Source organism: Capra hircus, chromosome 11, assembly GCF_001704415.2.
Source record: "Capra hircus breed San Clemente chromosome 11, ASM170441v1, whole genome shotgun sequence".
Lineage (NCBI taxonomy): Eukaryota > Metazoa > Chordata > Mammalia > Artiodactyla > Bovidae > Capra > Capra hircus.
The window spans coordinates 4,666,391-4,684,481 of record NC_030818.1 but is presented as its reverse complement, the minus strand read 5'-3'; the positions used below and the strand labels follow the sequence as shown (position 1 = coordinate 4,684,481).

Below are 18,091 nucleotides of genomic sequence, written 5' to 3'. Positions count from 1 at the left end.
TTCTTTCTTCCTTTTGGTTTCTGCCCTCCTAAGCTTGGTCCAGTGGTTTGTGTAAGCTTTGTGTAGGGGAAGGTTTGTGCTGAGTTTGTTCTCGTTGGTTTGTTTTTCCTCTGATGGGCAAGGCTGAGTGAGGTGGTGTCTCATTCAGCGTCTGCTGATAATTAGGTTTGTATTTTTGTTTCGTTTGTCATTCATATGAAGCATCCTTCGCAGGGTGATACTGGTGGTTGGGTGATGCCAAGTTTTGTACTCGAGTGGTTTCCTTTGTGTGAGTTGTGACTATTTGATACTCCCTAGGGTTAGCTCTCTGCTAGTCTAGGGTCTTGGAGTCAGTGCTCCTACTCCAAAGGCTCAGGGCTTGATCTCTTTGTTATAAAGAGTAATAGTCCAGTGGAAGCGAGGCACAGAGTGAGGCCTGGGGTAAGTGTGCAGGACTCCTGTGCTCTCGGAGCTGACCCCTCTCCCCCAGTCTCCAAGTTTGCATCTAAATTGCTGGAATTTTTTAGGCTTATTTAGATAATAAAAGGAGAACAGTACAGGGAGGAGCCAGAAAATTGATTTATCTAAGTAAAGGCAAGTAGCTAATGATAGAAGAATAGATCTAAAATCAGAGGAGGAGGTGAGAATAGTGAGCTGGCAATTTAGGGGAGAGAGGCAGAGAGAGGGCAACAGAGAGAGAGGCAGAGAGAGAGGCTGGTGGTTTTCCACCTGTCCAGAGATGGGGAGTCACATAGAGTAAAACAATCTCTTATTTAGTACCTTGATAGAAGCTTTTACTGAAAAATGCTGCAAGGAAAAAAATGATTTTTTTTTAAGAAGAAGGGGGAGGAACAGACTTTCTTTATGTTGCTCATTTATACATTTTCTTACAGCATTCTAATTCATTCCAAGGTCAATTTGAAAGATTTTTTTGGATTTAGTTAATTTATTATTTGGCTGTGCGGGGTCCTTGTTGCTGCAGGCAGGCTTTTTTCCAGTTGAGGCGAGTGGGGGCCACTGTGTATTTGCAGTGTGTGGGCTTCTTATTGCAGTGGTTTCTCTTGTTGCACAACACGGGCTCTAGGGCATGCAAGCCTCAGAGTTGCTACACATGGGCTCATTAGTTGCGGTTCCTAGGCTCTAGATCTCAGGCTCAGTGGTTGTGGCACACGGTCCCAGTGGCTCCATGGCACGTGGGATCTTCCCTGGTGGTGCTAGTGGTAAAGAACCCACCTGCCACTGCAGGAGACATAAGAGACTTGGGTTCTGTCCCTGGGTGGAAAAGATTCCTAGGGAAGAAAATGGCAACCCATTCCAGTATTCTCGCCTCAGAAATCTCATGGACAGAGGAGCCTGGCAAGCTGTAGTCCATTGGGCAACAAAGAATTGGACATGACTGACTGAGCGTGTACACACACGCACATACATGTGGGATCTTCCGGGGTCCAGGGATGGAACCCATGCTTCCTGCATTGGCAGGCAGATTCTGAACTACTGAGCCGGCAGGGAGACCCCAAAATGAGTTTCTTGTAAGAAAGCATGTACACAGAACATGTCGTTTTGATTTTTAACAAAATAATAGTTCAGCAAAGATTTTTCACATCTTCTTACCTGGCCAGCTGCAGTCCATGGGGTCACAAAAGAGTTGGACATGGCTTAACAGACGAAACAGCAGCAACAACTTACCTAAAAGAGTGACTGGCAATTGAAGGGTAATAAATGCCTGTTTCAACACAGAAGACTGACTTTCTCATTCTTTTAAAATTAAGAGAAAAAAATAAACCTCTTTGGTTTGTAATTATACTAACAAAAGCTTGAATAAACTTTAAAATCTGTGAGAGACTTTTAAATCTGTTGCTGATTTTGAGTTCTCATCCTCTGCTGACACAAATCTTTTTAGCAATGAGGTCAAATTGAGTGAATGAATGAATGAGAGAAAGTTAATGCATCCTCCGTCAGGGCTTTGGCAGAGGCACCACCCCTGTCTTGGTCACCTAGGAACATTATATTTGTCAAGTATCTGTGTGCCCTGTGCTGTACGTAGACCTTGTACTGTACCAAGAGTTGTTCAGTTATGTACCTGGTACCCACTTCCTGTCCTTAAGGAGCTGGTTTCTAGCCTCCCTCAGTCTGGTCCTTTATAGAGCAAATTCCTAGAAGCCCAGGTAGAAGAGGCTACTTGCTCGAGGACAGTGATGCCACAGCTCTTGAAGCACAAGTTGCTCCCCAAGACCTGGCAAGGAGCCGAGTGTCACCCAGCTTGCTTCTGCCCGCCCCCCACCCCCACCCTTGCCACACTAATAACCTAATGCATGGCTGTGGGTCTTCCTGCCATCACCCACCCACTGCAGACTGACCTCTTAGCACCATATACCACCCGCTCTACCACGTAGACCTCCCCCAGGAATCCACCAGGACTCTCTGACCCGTAGCGTTGCCCTCATGGTGGTCTGTATGGCCCATCACTCTAGGTGCCTGTATCGTCCAGGTCCTCCCTGGGGCCCTCGCCTCCTGGGAGGAATCTGACATCAGTCACTGTGGTTGGAGGACAGCCCCTGGGGCATGTGCTCACACTATCCACACACCGTCCCTTCTTTCTCCTAACCCTTAGCAGCTGCCCCAAACTCTTCTCTTGTGATGGAAACCCCTCCTGGATGCAGAAGGGGCCGCATGGCGAATGTTACCATTGTTCCTAGAGTTGTCTCTAGAGTAAAATGTCCTGGAAATGCTCAGTGAAGACAAGAGTGCCTCTTAATCCCTCTCAGAAGGTTTGAATTGCCAAGTTAGGATGGCCACCAACCTTAAATAGGCCCCCAGATCAGCGTGTCAGTAACAGAATCCAAATTTTAAGATAATGTTATCCAGCAAACCATCTGGTATCATCATGTCTAATCAGCACTTCCCATAGGATATAACAAGTACTAATAAGTGTCAGTTGCTATCTTTATCAAATCCCTGGTTCAGTTCAGGTCAGTTCAGTCGCTCAGTTGTGTCCAACTCTTTGCAACCCCATGAATTACAACATGCCAGGCCTCCCTGTCCATCACCAACTCCCAGAGTTTACTCAAGCTCATGTCCATCGAGTAGGTAATGCCATCAAGCCATCTCATCCTCTGTCATCCCCTTCTCCTCCTGCCCCCAATCCCTCCCAGCATCAGGATCTTTTCCAATGAGTCAACTCTTTGCATGAGGTGACCAAAGTATTGGAGTTTCAGCTTTAGCATAAGTCCTTCCAATGAACACCCAGGACTGATCTCCCTTAGGATGGACTGGTTGAATCTCCTTGCTGTCCAAGGGACTCTCAAGAGTCTTCTCCAACACCACAGTTCAGAAGCATCAATTCTTCAGTGCTCAGCTTTCTTCACAGTCCAACTCTCACATCCATACATGACTACTGGAAAAACCCAGCCTTGACTAGACGGACCTTTGTTGGCAAAGTAATCCCTGGTAGACATATGCAAATCAAAGCTATGCAGTTAAAACAACCAGTCAAAATTTCTCTAAAGAAAAGTATATCCTAGATTTTCAAGATAGTAAAATAGAGAAAGAATATACAGCTAAGAGGAAAAAGTGTACTTCAGCAAAGCTCTGACATCGGAGCCGTGGCACATAGTAGCGTTTGTTATCACTAGAAGTTGCTACTCACATCCTATCTCGAATCCCGCTGCAGGCGCTGTCCATCCGCGGGAGGCTGTCTCCAGTGGAGTGAGGATGAGCTGAGATCTCTGCCTTTAGTGATCTTCAGGGGACTTGAGTTTTAGCCAAGACTAAAATTCCTGTGAAGCAGATGGCAAGTTCCCCAGGAAAGAATAGAACCCAGCGCTAAGCCGTGTTCTGACCAGGAGCTCTGAGAGCTGGAGGGTCAACAGGAGCCTGAGTGGTCAAGGCAGTCTCCATCAAAAGGACCTCCGGTTGTAGGCAGACTCTAAACAGAGCACAAGCTGGAGGAAGGACAGGAGAAGCACCGACTTGATTTAAAGAGACACCAAGCGTCGGGGTGGTTTGTCCAGAAATGACCAGATTCAGGTGTTTGCTTTTGTTTTTTTGGCAAGTTCCTTAGCTCCTGAAATTCTATGCTGCTCATTCTGATCATGTTTATATGTGTAGAGTCATCTTTATTCACGTGACCGTATGTTGTGCCCCAAGAAAGCAGGATTTTCTCCTCTTGTCCCTGATACTCATCTGGTTAGCATCCCATTTCACTCTCAAAACTGTTCTTATTTGGATGCTAAATGATAGTGTCACGCCTGACTCTGCCTGACCCCTGTAGGGCACAGGATAAGGTCAGAGTCCACTGAGCGCAACCCTTCCTAGACAGCATTTCTAGAATTCTAAAAATGTAAAGTACTTATTATTACTTGAAAAGAAAAGAGACTCTTTCCTTTGTCTTGCAAATATTGCTAAATGGATTGGAAAAAAAAACAAATGGAAACTCGCAACATAAAGTTAAAGACAGTCATCAACTAGGACCAAAATGAAAAACAACAGCATAAAAATTAAGTTAATGAAACATAAAATGTGCTAATAGAGGTAGAAGGAAATTAAACAGGGAAATAAGTTAATAAATGCAAGTTTCAACTTGAAGAAGGATGGCAAGAAAATACTAAGCCCTTACCAGCCAGAATTCCTAGAAAGAGGTGAGCGTCCGTGTAAATTTCATAGCCTGCTTCAATAACAGCCAAACGCAGATGAACTAAGATTAGCTGCGGTCGTGTTTATTCGAGTAATTAAATGCGGAGACAAGCCTCACACAATGACATGATGGGATTGTGACTGCTGCTGCGGTGGCACCTCCTTGACTGTCCTGGTCATACACCTGATGCTGTGTAGCAGGTGGAGGTCATGCCCACGTGAAGTGCAGAGACGGAAGTGTGTCCTCCCCAGCTGGAGTCTATATCTGCTTCTCTTAGACCAATACCGAAATGCAGATCCAGAAAATCAAACCGTCTCTCTCCTTGGGATTGTCACTTGCCGAAAACAGATTGATGTTGTGTTCTTAACTGGCGTTTAACAGTTTTGTCTCACAAATCCAGTTGTCTACTCAGCATCTCCTCTTGACATCCCATAAGCAACTGGAACTTTGCACATCCAAACTTTTGGAGGGGCAGTGGGGAGATCTTAGCATTTTTTAAATGCAGTTTTAAAAGTTACTTTCCATTTGCAGTTACTGCCAAACACTGGCTCTGTTCCCCATGGGGTACAATACCTCCTTGAGCCTATCTCATACCCAGTCGTTTGTACCTGCCCCGCCTCCCTCCCACTGGTAACCGCTAGTTTGTTCTCTATATCCGAGTGTGTTTCCTTTCTGTTATTCACTAGTTTCTTGAATTTTTTAGAGCCCATGTGTACGTGACATCATACAATATTTGTCTTTCTCTCTCTGACATAACTTCTCTAAGCATAATGCCTTTCAAGTCCATCCATGTTACTGCCGATGGCAAAGTTCCATTCTTTTTGATGGCTAAATAATATTCTATCATGTACGTGTACCATTTCTTCTTTATCCATTCATCTGTTAATGGACATTTAGGCTGTTTCCATGTCTTGACTATTGTGAACAGTGCTGCTGTGAACACTGGGCTGCATGTATCTTTTCGAATTAGAGTTCTTTTCACACCCAGACCTGAACTCTGCCCTTGTCCTGCTTCTGCCCCATCTTGCCTGTCCAAGTCGGTGGTTCTCCATCCATGCCACGTGCTCCTGCCAGGAGCCTGGGACTCATTCCTGACGCTCCCCACCCCCCCAACATTCAGTCAGTCACTAGTTCCCTCAAGCCTACCTCCAAAATGTACCATGAACTCTCTCCATCTCCACTGCTCCCATGCACTCCCCTTACCTAGATCGCTGCAAGTGACCTTCAACTTTGTCCCTTCCTGTCCCAATCCATTTGCCACACAAAAGGCAGAGGGGTATTTGAAAAGCTTAAGTCATATTGCCTTTCTCCTTACTCTTTTTTTCTTTAAATTATAGATTCACCAAAAGTTGCAAAGAATGTACAGGCAGGTGCCGTACATCCTTCTCTCAGCTTCCCCTCATGTAAACCTTTCAGTGACTTCATATTGCTGTGGATAACGTCCAAAATCCTTAACCTGACCTCCACAACCTGCCACTGTTCCCACCGCTCACTAACGTGCCTGACAGCAACCTTCCTGTAGCTCTTCAACTAAGCAGGGATCCAGGCCTGCCTCAGGCCTCTGCTACTAAACAGTTGTCCCTTCCTCCTCTGCATTCATACTTTTCTCATTCAATACTCTTACCCCTCCTTAGAGAGCCTTCCCTGTACATTCATCCCAAACAAGGACCCTTCACATTCTGGTTCACAGCTCCTGTCCCCTTTGATCATAGCCCTCGCCATCTAGAATGCTTCTGTGTGTCTAACCGTTTGTGTCTGGCTCACCTGGAGATTCCAAGTACAGTGTTGCAAAAGCTTTGCCTATTTTGACTGTCACCCAAGCCAAGCCCAGCACCTGCACATAACAGGTACATCCGATTGCTTTACGGTTCTGCTCACATGTTAGTTCTGTTTCTGTCAGTAAGAAAGAAACTGGATCATGCTGAGACCTCTCTGAATTCCAGTCTTTTCCCTTTGTTTTCTCCCCACTCCAGTACCCATGAACTTGTTCACCACTTGACCCAGTTACAGTAAGAACAGTTAATTTCCTTTTTAACTTCCCGTCGATAACAGATTGTGACTGGTAACTCATCTAGTGTGCATTGAAACCTGTGAGTCTACTGATTAGGCTCCCAAGCACCAGCTTCCTATAATAAAGACACAGAAAAGATGTCATCTCTTGAAGAGAAGCTGGAAAATGATTATTTCTGGCAGAAAACTTGTTTTGACTCATAGACTTACCCTTCAGAGTCATTCATGCATGAGTAATGAACTCAGGAAAGATCAATGATGCATGCTCTTAACCCTCTCAATCTATTCTGCTGAGAACTAAATAAAAAGAAAGTTACAAGAGAAGATGATGATTTAGGAAGAGAGAAATACGGTTGCTGTAATGTACGAGTCTTAAGAAAAGGAAAGTGGGCAATTCATCTAGTTTACTATGAGTAGTTTTTCAGCATTCAATCATGAGTCACCTAAGTAATTTTTCTCTGCTGTTTAATTCCAATGTTTATTTATTTTCTTATTTTCCAACAGTAAAATAAAATAGTATACAACTGCCAAAGTTTAAGGCAGTAAAAAAAAAATAAAGTTGGTGGTCTTTGCTCTGACATATAACATAGAGTTTTAATGCCATAAGGTTTTTTTTCTCAAGAAGTTATTTAAAACATTTAATATATTCTCATCTCCTTTCTTGATGGATGATGAGCCATCTTCTGTTAAGTTTTTAATGATGGAGAGTAACTACAAATTAAATAGCACAATCAAAAGTAGGCATTAAAAATAGCAGTGCAGGCAGTCGTGTGGACGGACTACAGAGTGCCTGGGTTAGGTGCAGGATGTCTAAGCCTGGAAGGACCTGTTGGTCCCAGGGTCATGTCTGTCTGCAGCTCCCAGCTTCAGCTCAGCTTGCATTAGAGGCCTCGCCCACATCAGTCCTATGGAGTTATTCTCAGCAGGTACTACCACCTGGGAAGCATCCACTCATAGGTATTCTAGTGATGGGCATCTGAGTTTTCTGTTGAGGGTTTGTTTTGCTTTGCTTCTGCTTCTTAAGTCATCTTCTGTAGACTGCACATCAACCAGCGCTGTGTTTTCCTTATCACAAAAGCCAGTGGGAAGTATTTGCAGGCAGGAGAGAAAGGAATCAATAGACATTTTTTAAAAATTGACATCCACGGCTGGGGAAAATTCAGATGCCATGTGAGAGATTTCTGTTGAACTTTTAGTCGCATCTCCTGTGATTTTTGTTATTCCAGGAAGAGTCCGTCTCCAATGCCTCCTACTGAGACGATGTGGAGAGACTGTGCTAATAATATACGCTGTCTTTCCTCTGGGGAGTCCCAGATGCTTTTTTGTATACTTAGCCAAACAGGAGTAGAGACTGAAGTTCTTTTCAGGGATACCTTCCAACCTGAAGGCCATCTTGCTGAGTGAGGAGAGACCCCCTTAGGAGGGGACCAGGGAACAGCAGTGGCTGCCCGGCACCGGCGGGGTGTCCTGTGAATGTGCCCCTGGGGCGGCCCTCACAGAGGAAGGAGAGAGAGGAGAGAGAAGGATGTGCCTCCTCTGAGGCGTCCCGGGGGAGCCTGCACTCCAGACCTTCCAGCAGCCTCTCGCCTCTTCCCCCTGCCTCATTCCGCTCCCTCACGTGTCCCCAAGAAGAGAGAGCACAGCGCGCATTCTTGCTTCCCGTCTTGAATGGATGGCGTGCCCTTAGAATGCCAGGACACTCGGGCTTCCACTACCTGGAATCCAGGAAGGGAGGAAGGGGCAGCTGCCCCTCAGATTGTCCCCAGGACCTGGACCTCGACTGGCTCCCTCAGCGTCCATTCGGGGAGGGAAAGGGCTGTTTGAAAACTAAGGTCTGGGTTGAGGACCGGAATACAGGTCCATAATATAAATGAGAGGCAGAGCCTGTCCCAGGGCATGAGACTCTCCGTTCCCAGTTCAACAGATGTTACCTTTTTTTCTAACTCACTGAGGCTGTGTCGCCTGTAGACTTATCTAAGTTTCTCATATCATTTTCCGTTCCTGGTGCTCAGCCCCGGAGCCCGTGTTCCCTGGGTTCTTGCTTTCAAACCTGCCTTTCATTCCTACTTTGCCGCAGTGTCTCCACGGAGACACCTTTGTCATTTTAAGAGGAGAGTTTCTGATTCTACCAGGGATGCCCCTGACTTTTAAAAGTCGTTCGCACCCTCGGGGCAGGCACTACACGGCAGTAGTGAGCCCCGCGTGAGTGCGACACACAGAAACACACCCACCTCAAACCCAGACACTCTTGGCACTGGGGTGAGGGGAGCCCAGGTGAGAAGCACTGCTGGGGGCTCAGACAGGCCCTTTCTCTGCCATCTAGCCCAGGACCAGCAGTGCCCGCTCCCCCCGGGCCACAGTTCCGTGGGAAGGACCCCGTAAGTGACGTCTTTGTTGGCGTTCACTCTGCAGATATTCCCAGAGCACCTGTTAACAGCTCCCCACACTGTAGAACCCTGGTGGCTCAGACGGTAAAGAATCTGCCTGCAGTGCAGGAGACCCAGGTTCAGTCCCTGGGCCAGGAAGATCCCCTGGAGAAGGGAATAGTGTTCTTAGCAGAGAGTCCTGGTGGGCTACAGTCGGTGGGTCACAACGAGTCGGATGCAACTGCGTGTCTAAAGATGCACCAGTGGTTAGTCATCGCTTGTGTCCGCCCCTTCTTAGCTCTGTCCTACCTTCACCTTTTTTAAAAAAATACTTTAAGGTGGAGAATAATCGCTGTACAATATTGGACTGGCTTCCGCCATACAACAGCCTTCACCGTTTTATTTCCATGTTATCTCATCAATGTCTGCAAGTCATCCCTGGACCTCCATTCTAACTCCCTGGAGACGCAGCTTGTCCAGGACGGTGACCACTTCTTCTGCTTTTGCCTTTGTGCCCCGTAGCGCCCAGGGCAGTCATCTTCTGTGTAGTAGGAATTCAGTAAGTGTTGGTCTGACTGCCTGATCCAAGGACATCCTGCTATCACCGAGGGTATCTTTCGTTTCTGTACTAGGGATAATGGTACTGATGTGTCCTTTTTCCTAACCTGAAGATTCTATTTTGTCTGCTTCCTGTGAAGAAGAAGAGCACGGGAGACGTTATTGTCTCTGATAAACAGTAAACTTTGACACCTGTTGGGTCAAGAGTGAAGACGGACCATGTACACTCCTTGTCTCCTGTGTGGACCCTGAGGAGGCCTTGGTCTTCGAGGCCACACTTTGATCCCCTCCTCGTGTGACTTCTCATCAGAGAAGAGAGTGTGCTCTCTGCCTTCCACAGATTCAGGGGAAGGCAAGTGGGCAAAGGAAAAAAAAGAACAGGAAAGGGAAAGTGAGTGGGAAAGTGGGAGAATCTGAAGGAGCAGTGGAGGCCTTCTTATTTTCTTTTTTCTTTTTTTATCATGGACATTTTAAAACACAAAATTTCCCAGAATACTGTAATATTCCCCCAATGTGCTCATCACCTAGTTTCAAGAGCCACCCACCCAAGGCTGTCTCGTTTCATTTATATGCCCACCCCCTCTCTCTCCCATCCAGTTATATTCTTTTAAATCCCAACATCATGTAATTGCATTCATAGATATTTCAATGTGAATCTCTAAAAGACTCTTTAGAAATTATGTTAACTGTGTCTAAAACATATAAATAATCACCTAATATCATCTCAAAGCCAGTCAATGTTCCAATATCCAGTTGTGATGACTTTATCAATAAATCTGAAAACTTGGAGTAAAATTATACCTTCGTTGGGAACGTAACTGCAGAGGAACCAAAACAGATCCTTTTCTTACAGGAAACTAGAATAAAATAGTGTTTAAAAATGATTTCAGGAAGTGGAAATGAAATAGGTCTGACTGGTGCCATGTCCAGCCTCCTCAAGGCCGCCCCCTGGTGGCAGGTGTGCCCGGTGAGGGACTTCAGTTAACTTCAGAAATGTTCATTTTCTAATATTCCTAATAATACAAAAGGGTTCTCTACTATGTTACTAGTAGTTTCATATTTGGCTACTTGGCAAAATATGTGGGTGACACGGGGTTGGTTTTTTTTTAAGTATTGATTGAGCACATAATTTAAAAGCCAGAATATTAAACAAACATCTCTGCCCTTTCTTCCAGCAGGCAGCCCAGAGAACGGCCCTCCACACTCTGTCTGACAGGTACGTTTTGTCATTTTTATGAACTATAAATTGCTTTATGAAACATTGAGCCCTATTTATTGTGGCATATAATTCATAATCGGATTTTGTCCCTAAAGTATCTGTGAACTGGGATGTTAAACATTTTGCATGCCTCGATTCGTCATGCATGTGTGGAGTTTATTACTGCAAAACTCGCCGTGCTGTATTTCATAGAAAGTACGGAGAATCCCTCGTTGTGCGATGAAACGGGAGACAAGAAACTTGGAAGGAGCGTCCTGAATGGTGCAGTAAATTCTGAACTTTGGGATTGGTTGAGATCTGAGCTCATTTTTCAGCAATAAGTACTGCATTTATTCTGGGGTGTTCTCTTCAGACACTTCCCCAAGAGCTGTCTGGCTTCTGATGAGATTCTCTCTCGAAATACTTTATGCGCGGAACCCAGTTCCCAGTCCTGTGTGCCTGACTTTTTCCTTCTCACTCTGGCTTGTCTTTTCTGACTTGTGTGATTGAACGAGATATGGAAACCTAATCAGTAAACATACTCAAGCTGTATTTCACATCTTGCTTTGCCTATAAGGCTGTATAAAGATAGTTGAGTGGGGATGTATAATAAGTTACTTCCTAGAGTAGACTTGACCATTTACTGGTTTGGGTTGGTTTTTTTATTTCTCATTTGCCAAGGGGTGTGTGTTTGTGTGTATTTTAAAGACTACCAGGTGGTAAAGACGAAGCCTTGTTTCCTTTCCTTCCGCAAGTGATGTTCTTACAAAGTTAGAAAGACCTGGAGGAGACGTCCCACTCAGCAGGCTAGCAGACACCTTGCATTGGCTAGCTACCATCACCCCCACTCCTTTCCTTCCCAGTTCATTTTTTTTGTGGAATGAGCAGTAATTGCCTGTGTAAACCAGCTCAGTTCAGTGCCTCTCCAAGGAAAAATCTGTCCCTGAGGTGAATTATCCATGCACATAGATGAAAAGCATTTTCTCGGTGGTGGCAGGCTGAGCTGTAGTGTTGTGGTTTCAGCTGAAAAGCCTTCCCCACACCAGCCTGTGTGCTGTGAAAGTGGCTGCCACATCATCTTCTGGGGTTGCTTCTGTGACTTTCGCAAAAGCTGGTAACTGTACCACCTCTGTGGAGAAGGAAATGGCAACCCACTCCAGTGTTCTTGCCTGGAGAATCCCAGGGACGGGGGGGGCCTGGTGGGCTACCGTCTATGGGGTCGCACAGAGTCGGACACGACTGAAGCAACTCAGCAGCAGCAGCAGCAGCAGCAGCACCACCTCTGAGTCTGTTGGGAAGAGGAGGAGAGGGACTGGATCAAAACACATTTAAAATCTAACACATTAATTCCTTTTCTCAACGTGTTTCTTTTTTCCCTTTGACTCTTCTTCTTAAGTGAGTCCTTCAACAAAACACATTGAGAAGCAAGAGAAAGCCCACAGTTTACAATGTTATGCCATTGCTGGTGGTGACAAGGTTTCTTTATGGGATGATAAAAATTATGTGAAGTTAGATTGTGGTGATGATTTCACAACCCAGTAAATATAATAAAAACAACTAAATTGCAAGCTTTAAATGGGTGAACTTTACGGTATATCAATTACATTTCAATAAAACGACTACAGAGACACAGAATCTCTTTATGGCCTTTGGTAGAATGAATCAAGGACTATTTTTTAAAAATATGGACTCCCTTTGAAGATACGGCTGTGGATACAAAGACAAGTCATCAGAAACTAGGACTGGTGTATTCTAAGGCTTCTTTCCCAAAGACACATGACTCGGTCCTGGGTAGAAGATGGGCACGGACTTTCATGATGAGCAGCACTATTACCTTTGACATTTTCTGATCTTCTCAAAAACTTACCCTGAAGCCAAGTCATTGGCTCGTAAGTTAGAATCTTAGCCCTTGCTGTTATATAACCACTACGTGCAGAAACTGTAAGGAAGAAAGTCCACTGCCCGGAAGCCGAGGTTCCCGTTCTCGCTGCTTGTCTTACGAATTTCTCTGTCTTCAAATGTAACTGAGCACCTCCCTCTACATCTAGCAGCTTTCCTGCTCAAAGTGCGAGGAAGCCGGTGCCTTTCAGAGCAATGAGTTGGCGTCACCTCCTGTTCTATGTTTTCTCTTAATTCAGGGCCACACGAGTATTTCCATGAGTGAGAAATATCTGTCATTGTTGGGAGATACAGTTAAAAAACCCTTCTTCAAAATAAGGACTTGTAAGACCTACTGAATCAACTGGACTCGTGTTTTCCAGCTTCTTAAATTAGAGAATGCTAGCTTATCACATGACAGATATCATTTTCTGTCACGCTACGTATTCTGTGGAGTAAACCAGCCTTTTCTAGAAAATGAGAAATGTGACTCTGGGTCCAACCGCTGTATGACTTGCCTAGAATTCTTTTGTTGCAGGAACTGCCTCAGGGTGGGAATGGAATTGAGTAAAAATCCCCCCACAACCCCAGGCTGTGACCTTCCCAAAGTAGAGGTCTAACCCCTACACCTCAGACTCCCTACGGCCTGGTGGTAATCATTTCTGCATCCAGTCACACAAACTATTCTGGTTTCCTAAACTTTTTTTTTTTTTTCAGCCTGTTATCACCTCTTGATATAAAATTCCATGGTGATTAGGCACTTGTGTTTCTGTTCTAGAAGAAGCGCTTTGGGGCCTTTGCGGCTGCTCCCTGAATGCTGGGATTAGGAGTTGCACAGAAAGCCCGGGCTGGTTTGTGTCTCACCACCAAGTGACACTGAGGTGTCTGGCTCACTTGCCCCTTTGTGATCCCATGTCCGTCCCATTTAGCTGGTGAGCACAGGACATCTGATCCAGGAGCAGGGTCGTTTTGCCTCAAGATGAACAGCCTGATCATGAAATGTAGCTTACTTGCTGTGGGTTGTTGGAGGGGTGTGAGTCTACACTGTAGGAAGCCAGTTGTCCTCTGCTTCCCCGTAAGAAAGTCTCCCTTCACAGGACAGGCTTTGCTCTTTCCTGTCTGAGGTCAGGTAGAAATCTCATCCACATGGAATGTCAGAGTGTGGAAGACATCCGGATGTTTTCTGAAGGTCGGTCTTGTCTGTCTTTTCGTTGTTCCAGCTTCCTGGTTTCCAGGGACATTTTAGCAGAAACCCAACATCTGACAGTTGAGACCGTAATGCTTTAAAGTTCAGCGAGTTCTCCGTAATCAGTACATGGGCATGCGTGCTAAGTCACGCTCTCTTAACACTTGCATGCTAAGACTTTTTGCAACCCTATGGACTGTAGCCCACCAGGCTCCTCTGTCCATGGAAGTCTCCAGGCAAGAATACTTGAGTGGATTGCCATGCCCTCCTCCAGGGAATCTTCCTAACCCAGGGATCGAACCTGTTTCGGCTGCAGTTTCTGCATTGCAGGTGGATTCTTTACTGCAGAGTCACCGGGAAAGCCAATAAATACACAACGTTGATCAATTAAATCTCTGATATTGCCAGGGCCTCCCTGGTGGTCCAGTGCTTAGGACTCTGAACTTCCAATGCAACAGGGAGCAGGTTTGATCCCTGGTCAGGGAACTAGGAACCTAAATGACACACTGTGTGGCCAAAAATATATTTTAAAAAAACAACACCTGTAATATTGCCATTACTAAAATTAAAAAAACATCCAAGAAAAACCTGTCGCCTTCTTTGGTTTTGCTTGAGCTATGGGCTTAATTTATGGCTCAACGAAAATACCCCAAGCACTCCAAGTCCAGACAGGCTTTGGCCCAATTCATCCGTGCCACCTGCAGTGATGGGAAGGGTGAGTGAAGATGGGGTAGGTGGGTTTTGTTCTTTTCTCCTGATGGCTACAGATTTTTTCATCTGTCAGTTTTATGCTGTTGAGAAGCAGCTGGCTTACTACAGAGGCCTGCCAATGCCCCCAGATAACGGAAAAGCAAAGGCCAGGAAGAGGTGGCAAAGTTCTCAACAAGATAAACCAGAAAACCACCCTTTGCAAAGAGACATGCTCCTTCTTACTTACCCACTTCTTATAATGTGCCTCTCGAGGATCTCTTCTTCCTACAGACCATTGTGCTGCGTGGGGCACAGAGAGGCAGAGAAGAATTGGGATTAATTGGCCAGTGGGTCATTTCTAAAGGCACGTCTTAGGTGCCGTGTCACTGGTAACGTGGAGGATATGCAGAATGCTATCAGGAGAAAACAGGGTGTGTGTGCGGTATGGAAAGTGCCTCTGAATACTATTAGCTTCCCTTCCTAACTAGTGAATAGTAGATAACTGTGATCAGAAAAAGGATTCGTCTGATATATCAAGCTGAGCAACTGCACGTTGGCAGAGAAGCTGGGGGTCAATCTGGAAATCCAGGGCAAGAGGGGTACTAGGCAGCTGGCAGGGCTGAGAAGTTAATCATCCCCTTGGACCGCTTCCATCCGTCTCGGAGCAACAGAGCCGCTGCAGAGTGAGCCAGGATGCTTTATAGCTGTAGATCAGGAATTAATATTTTCTGTGAAACCTTCAGCTTCATTTGCAGTAACTTGGGTTTTATAAAAATGGAGCATAATTTCATATGAATAAATCACATTCAGCTAGAAAGATGAGAAGCTGGGCGGTTGGGGGCAGGGGAAAGATTGTGCTTAACTTTGGGAAGAAAAAACAGGAACAAGCAAGAAAGCCAACATGAAAACAGTTGTTAAGGCCGTGGGGCTAGGAGGACACGAATGGCCGTATGGTTAAATTGCGCATGTAATCATCTTCTGAAATGTCAGCCTGCGACTCCAGAAATGGCTCCATTTTTACAGCCTTGGAGATGCATCACCAGACTGTAACCTGGTCTGCCCATCTGGCAGTATCTCAGGTCCAAGATCCATTTATACTGGAATCTAAACAACTGCCGTTGATTTATGCACTGGTACCACGAGGCTCCACTGAAGTACCTTGTGTGCACAGCGGGCCCGGGGCTGGTGCCGGCGGGCCATGGGGAGAAGCAGCCTGTCACCTGCGCTCGGCGCCTCCCGGTCCAGAGTCCAGAGGTGCTGACTTTGTGAAGAGAAAGCCCCCATTAGCCTCGCGCATCTGCTCGCCTCAGTCTTGCCCTTCCTCAAATAAATCTCACCCATCAACTCTCCTCTTTCCATTAGGGAGAATATAATGAAATTAAGTAAGTGAGGACTCACCTAGAATGAAGGGCTCACCTCGGTTTGAGTGTGATCACGTCTGGAAGCAAGGCTGGATGTGGTGCCCCTGGGCAGGGGAGGGCAGGTGCTAACAGCCGGGGGCAGGAGGGTGTGCACTTTGCATTCAGCCTCACCTTCCTGACCCGTCGCCACGTGCACCAACCTTGGTCAGGCGGAGGGGAGTGTACTGGGCGTGGCCGCCAGAACCGCAGGGTGACTTTCCGGGTCTCATTTTACACACTGTCCCTGAAATCGGGAGAAGAAAGTCACAATTGCCAGGCACTGGTGACGATTGGGCTCTTCTCAAAGGGTCTGAACAGGGAGCAGGAGAGGCTTGTGAGAAAGTTTCAGATTTCCAACTTGTAAAATGACAAAGTAGCAGGAGGGGAAGTATCAGCCTCGCCCTCGAGCCACACTGTGGTCCCCGGTCTCTCCAACGCAACAGCTTCTTATGATAAAGTCACTTTGGGATACCGTGCAAAACGTCTTTAAAGAGCTCTAGAGTTTAGAAAGCCCATCTCATTGACTGTCTAATTTTATGATCCCACAGCAGCCCCATGAGATAGAAGGGACCCATTTTACAGATAAGAAAACTGAACCTGAGACAGGCAATGGAGTCACGCAAGGTCACAAGACAGCAAGTGGTAGAGCTGAGACTGTACTCCAGGTTCTCTGATTCATGAGGAGTAGAATTCTCTCATCCCCATCACGCAGCAAGGAAGCAGGCAGGCTTGGATGGGGTCAGGGGCTGGCGGTTCGTGCCATGTTTTATAGTCTAACAAATGTTAATAGCTTACTCTATCTGCACTTTGTTTAGTAGAGAGTAGCATTGGTAGATCCTTTGTCTCTACTAATAATTATAATAGTCCTTACATTTCTGGCCTAGCTTTTTTTTTTTATCCCTAGCACCTAGCACAGTTCCTGGCAATTAGGAGACACAGAAGTCATCTGATGAATGAAGAAAACGATGAACAAATGAATGAGAGAATTAGGTCCTGTGTTTTGTGGTTAAGCAATGGCAACTCTTCCCGTTTCATGGATCACAGCATTGTTGTGGCAAAGGATGGTGCATAACTCAGTGAAACCATGAGCTATGCTGTGCAGGGCTACCCAACATGGGCGGGTCATAGTGAAGAGTTCGGACAAAACGTGGTCCACCGGAGAAGGAAATAGCAACCTACTCCAGTATTCTTAGCTGGAGAACCCCAGGGACAGTATGAAAAGGCAACACTGGAAAATGAGGCCCCCAGGTCGGAAGGTGTCTGATACGCTATGAGATGGTTAGATAGCATCACCGACTCAATGGACATGAATCTGAGCAAACTCCAGGAGACAGTGAAGGCCTGGAAAGCTACAGTCCATGGGGTTGCAAAGAGTCGGACACAACTTAGTGACTGAATGACAGCAACAAATGGCAACTCTGGGCTTAAAATAGAAAATAGCTTGCTGAAATGATGCCTGTTCACCATGGCAGCAGACCACCGCCGGAAGCAGAGCTTAACGGTCAGGGGCTCGCTACTGAGGAGTCCACGCCTAAAAGATGCTGTAGAATTGAGACGCACTATTAACTGCCACCTGGGACAGGGAAATGGAGTGATTTTTTTTAAAACAATCCAAAAGTAGGAAGAAAGTCTTAGAGAAAAAACCCTTCAAAAAATTGAAACCATCCAGTGCAATTCAATTAGAGTGGAGTTAAATTAGAAATCAGTGACCAGAGAGAACTGTAGGGTGCCATAGTTCTGCTAATACCTAGACATGACCTCTGGCTGCTCCCTGTCTCTTCCTCCCCTCTCATTGCCAGGCTTCCCACTATGGGCACATCTTTCGATGCCCTCCCATACGATCTCTACCAATTATTCATTTCTATTTTCCTTTCCTCAGTCAACGCACATTTGCAGGATAGAGACCGCACAGTGAGTAAGGTGTCAAGCCAGTCTCTACGCAAGACACAAAAAAACCCATGTATCCCACTCTCTGGGAGTTTACAGGGTGGTAGAGGAAAGTTGGTGGCTCAGACAGTACACAGTCCGCCCACAGTGCGGGAGACCTGGGTTTGATTCCTGGGTCAGGAAGATTCCCCTGGAGAAGGGAATGGCTACCCACTCCAGCATTTTATCCTGGAGAATTCCATGAATAGAGGAGTCTGCCAGGCTGCAGTCAGTCCATGGGGTCGCAAAGAATTGGACATGGCTGAG

General features: G+C 46.0%; 1 protein-coding gene across 2 annotated transcripts in view; it reads left to right on the top strand.

Annotated features, from left to right (window-relative positions):
• Positions 1-18,091, top strand: part of AFF3 (AF4/FMR2 family member 3) — a 576,000-nt gene that overhangs the window by 464,285 nt on the left and 93,624 nt on the right. For both annotated transcript variants that reach the window (XM_018054921.1, XM_018054920.1), the window contains one exon: positions 10,722-10,762. In XM_018054921.1, coding sequence (XP_017910410.1) covers positions 10,722-10,762 — 41 coding nt within the window. The remainder of the gene's footprint in view (positions 1-10,721; positions 10,763-18,091) is intronic.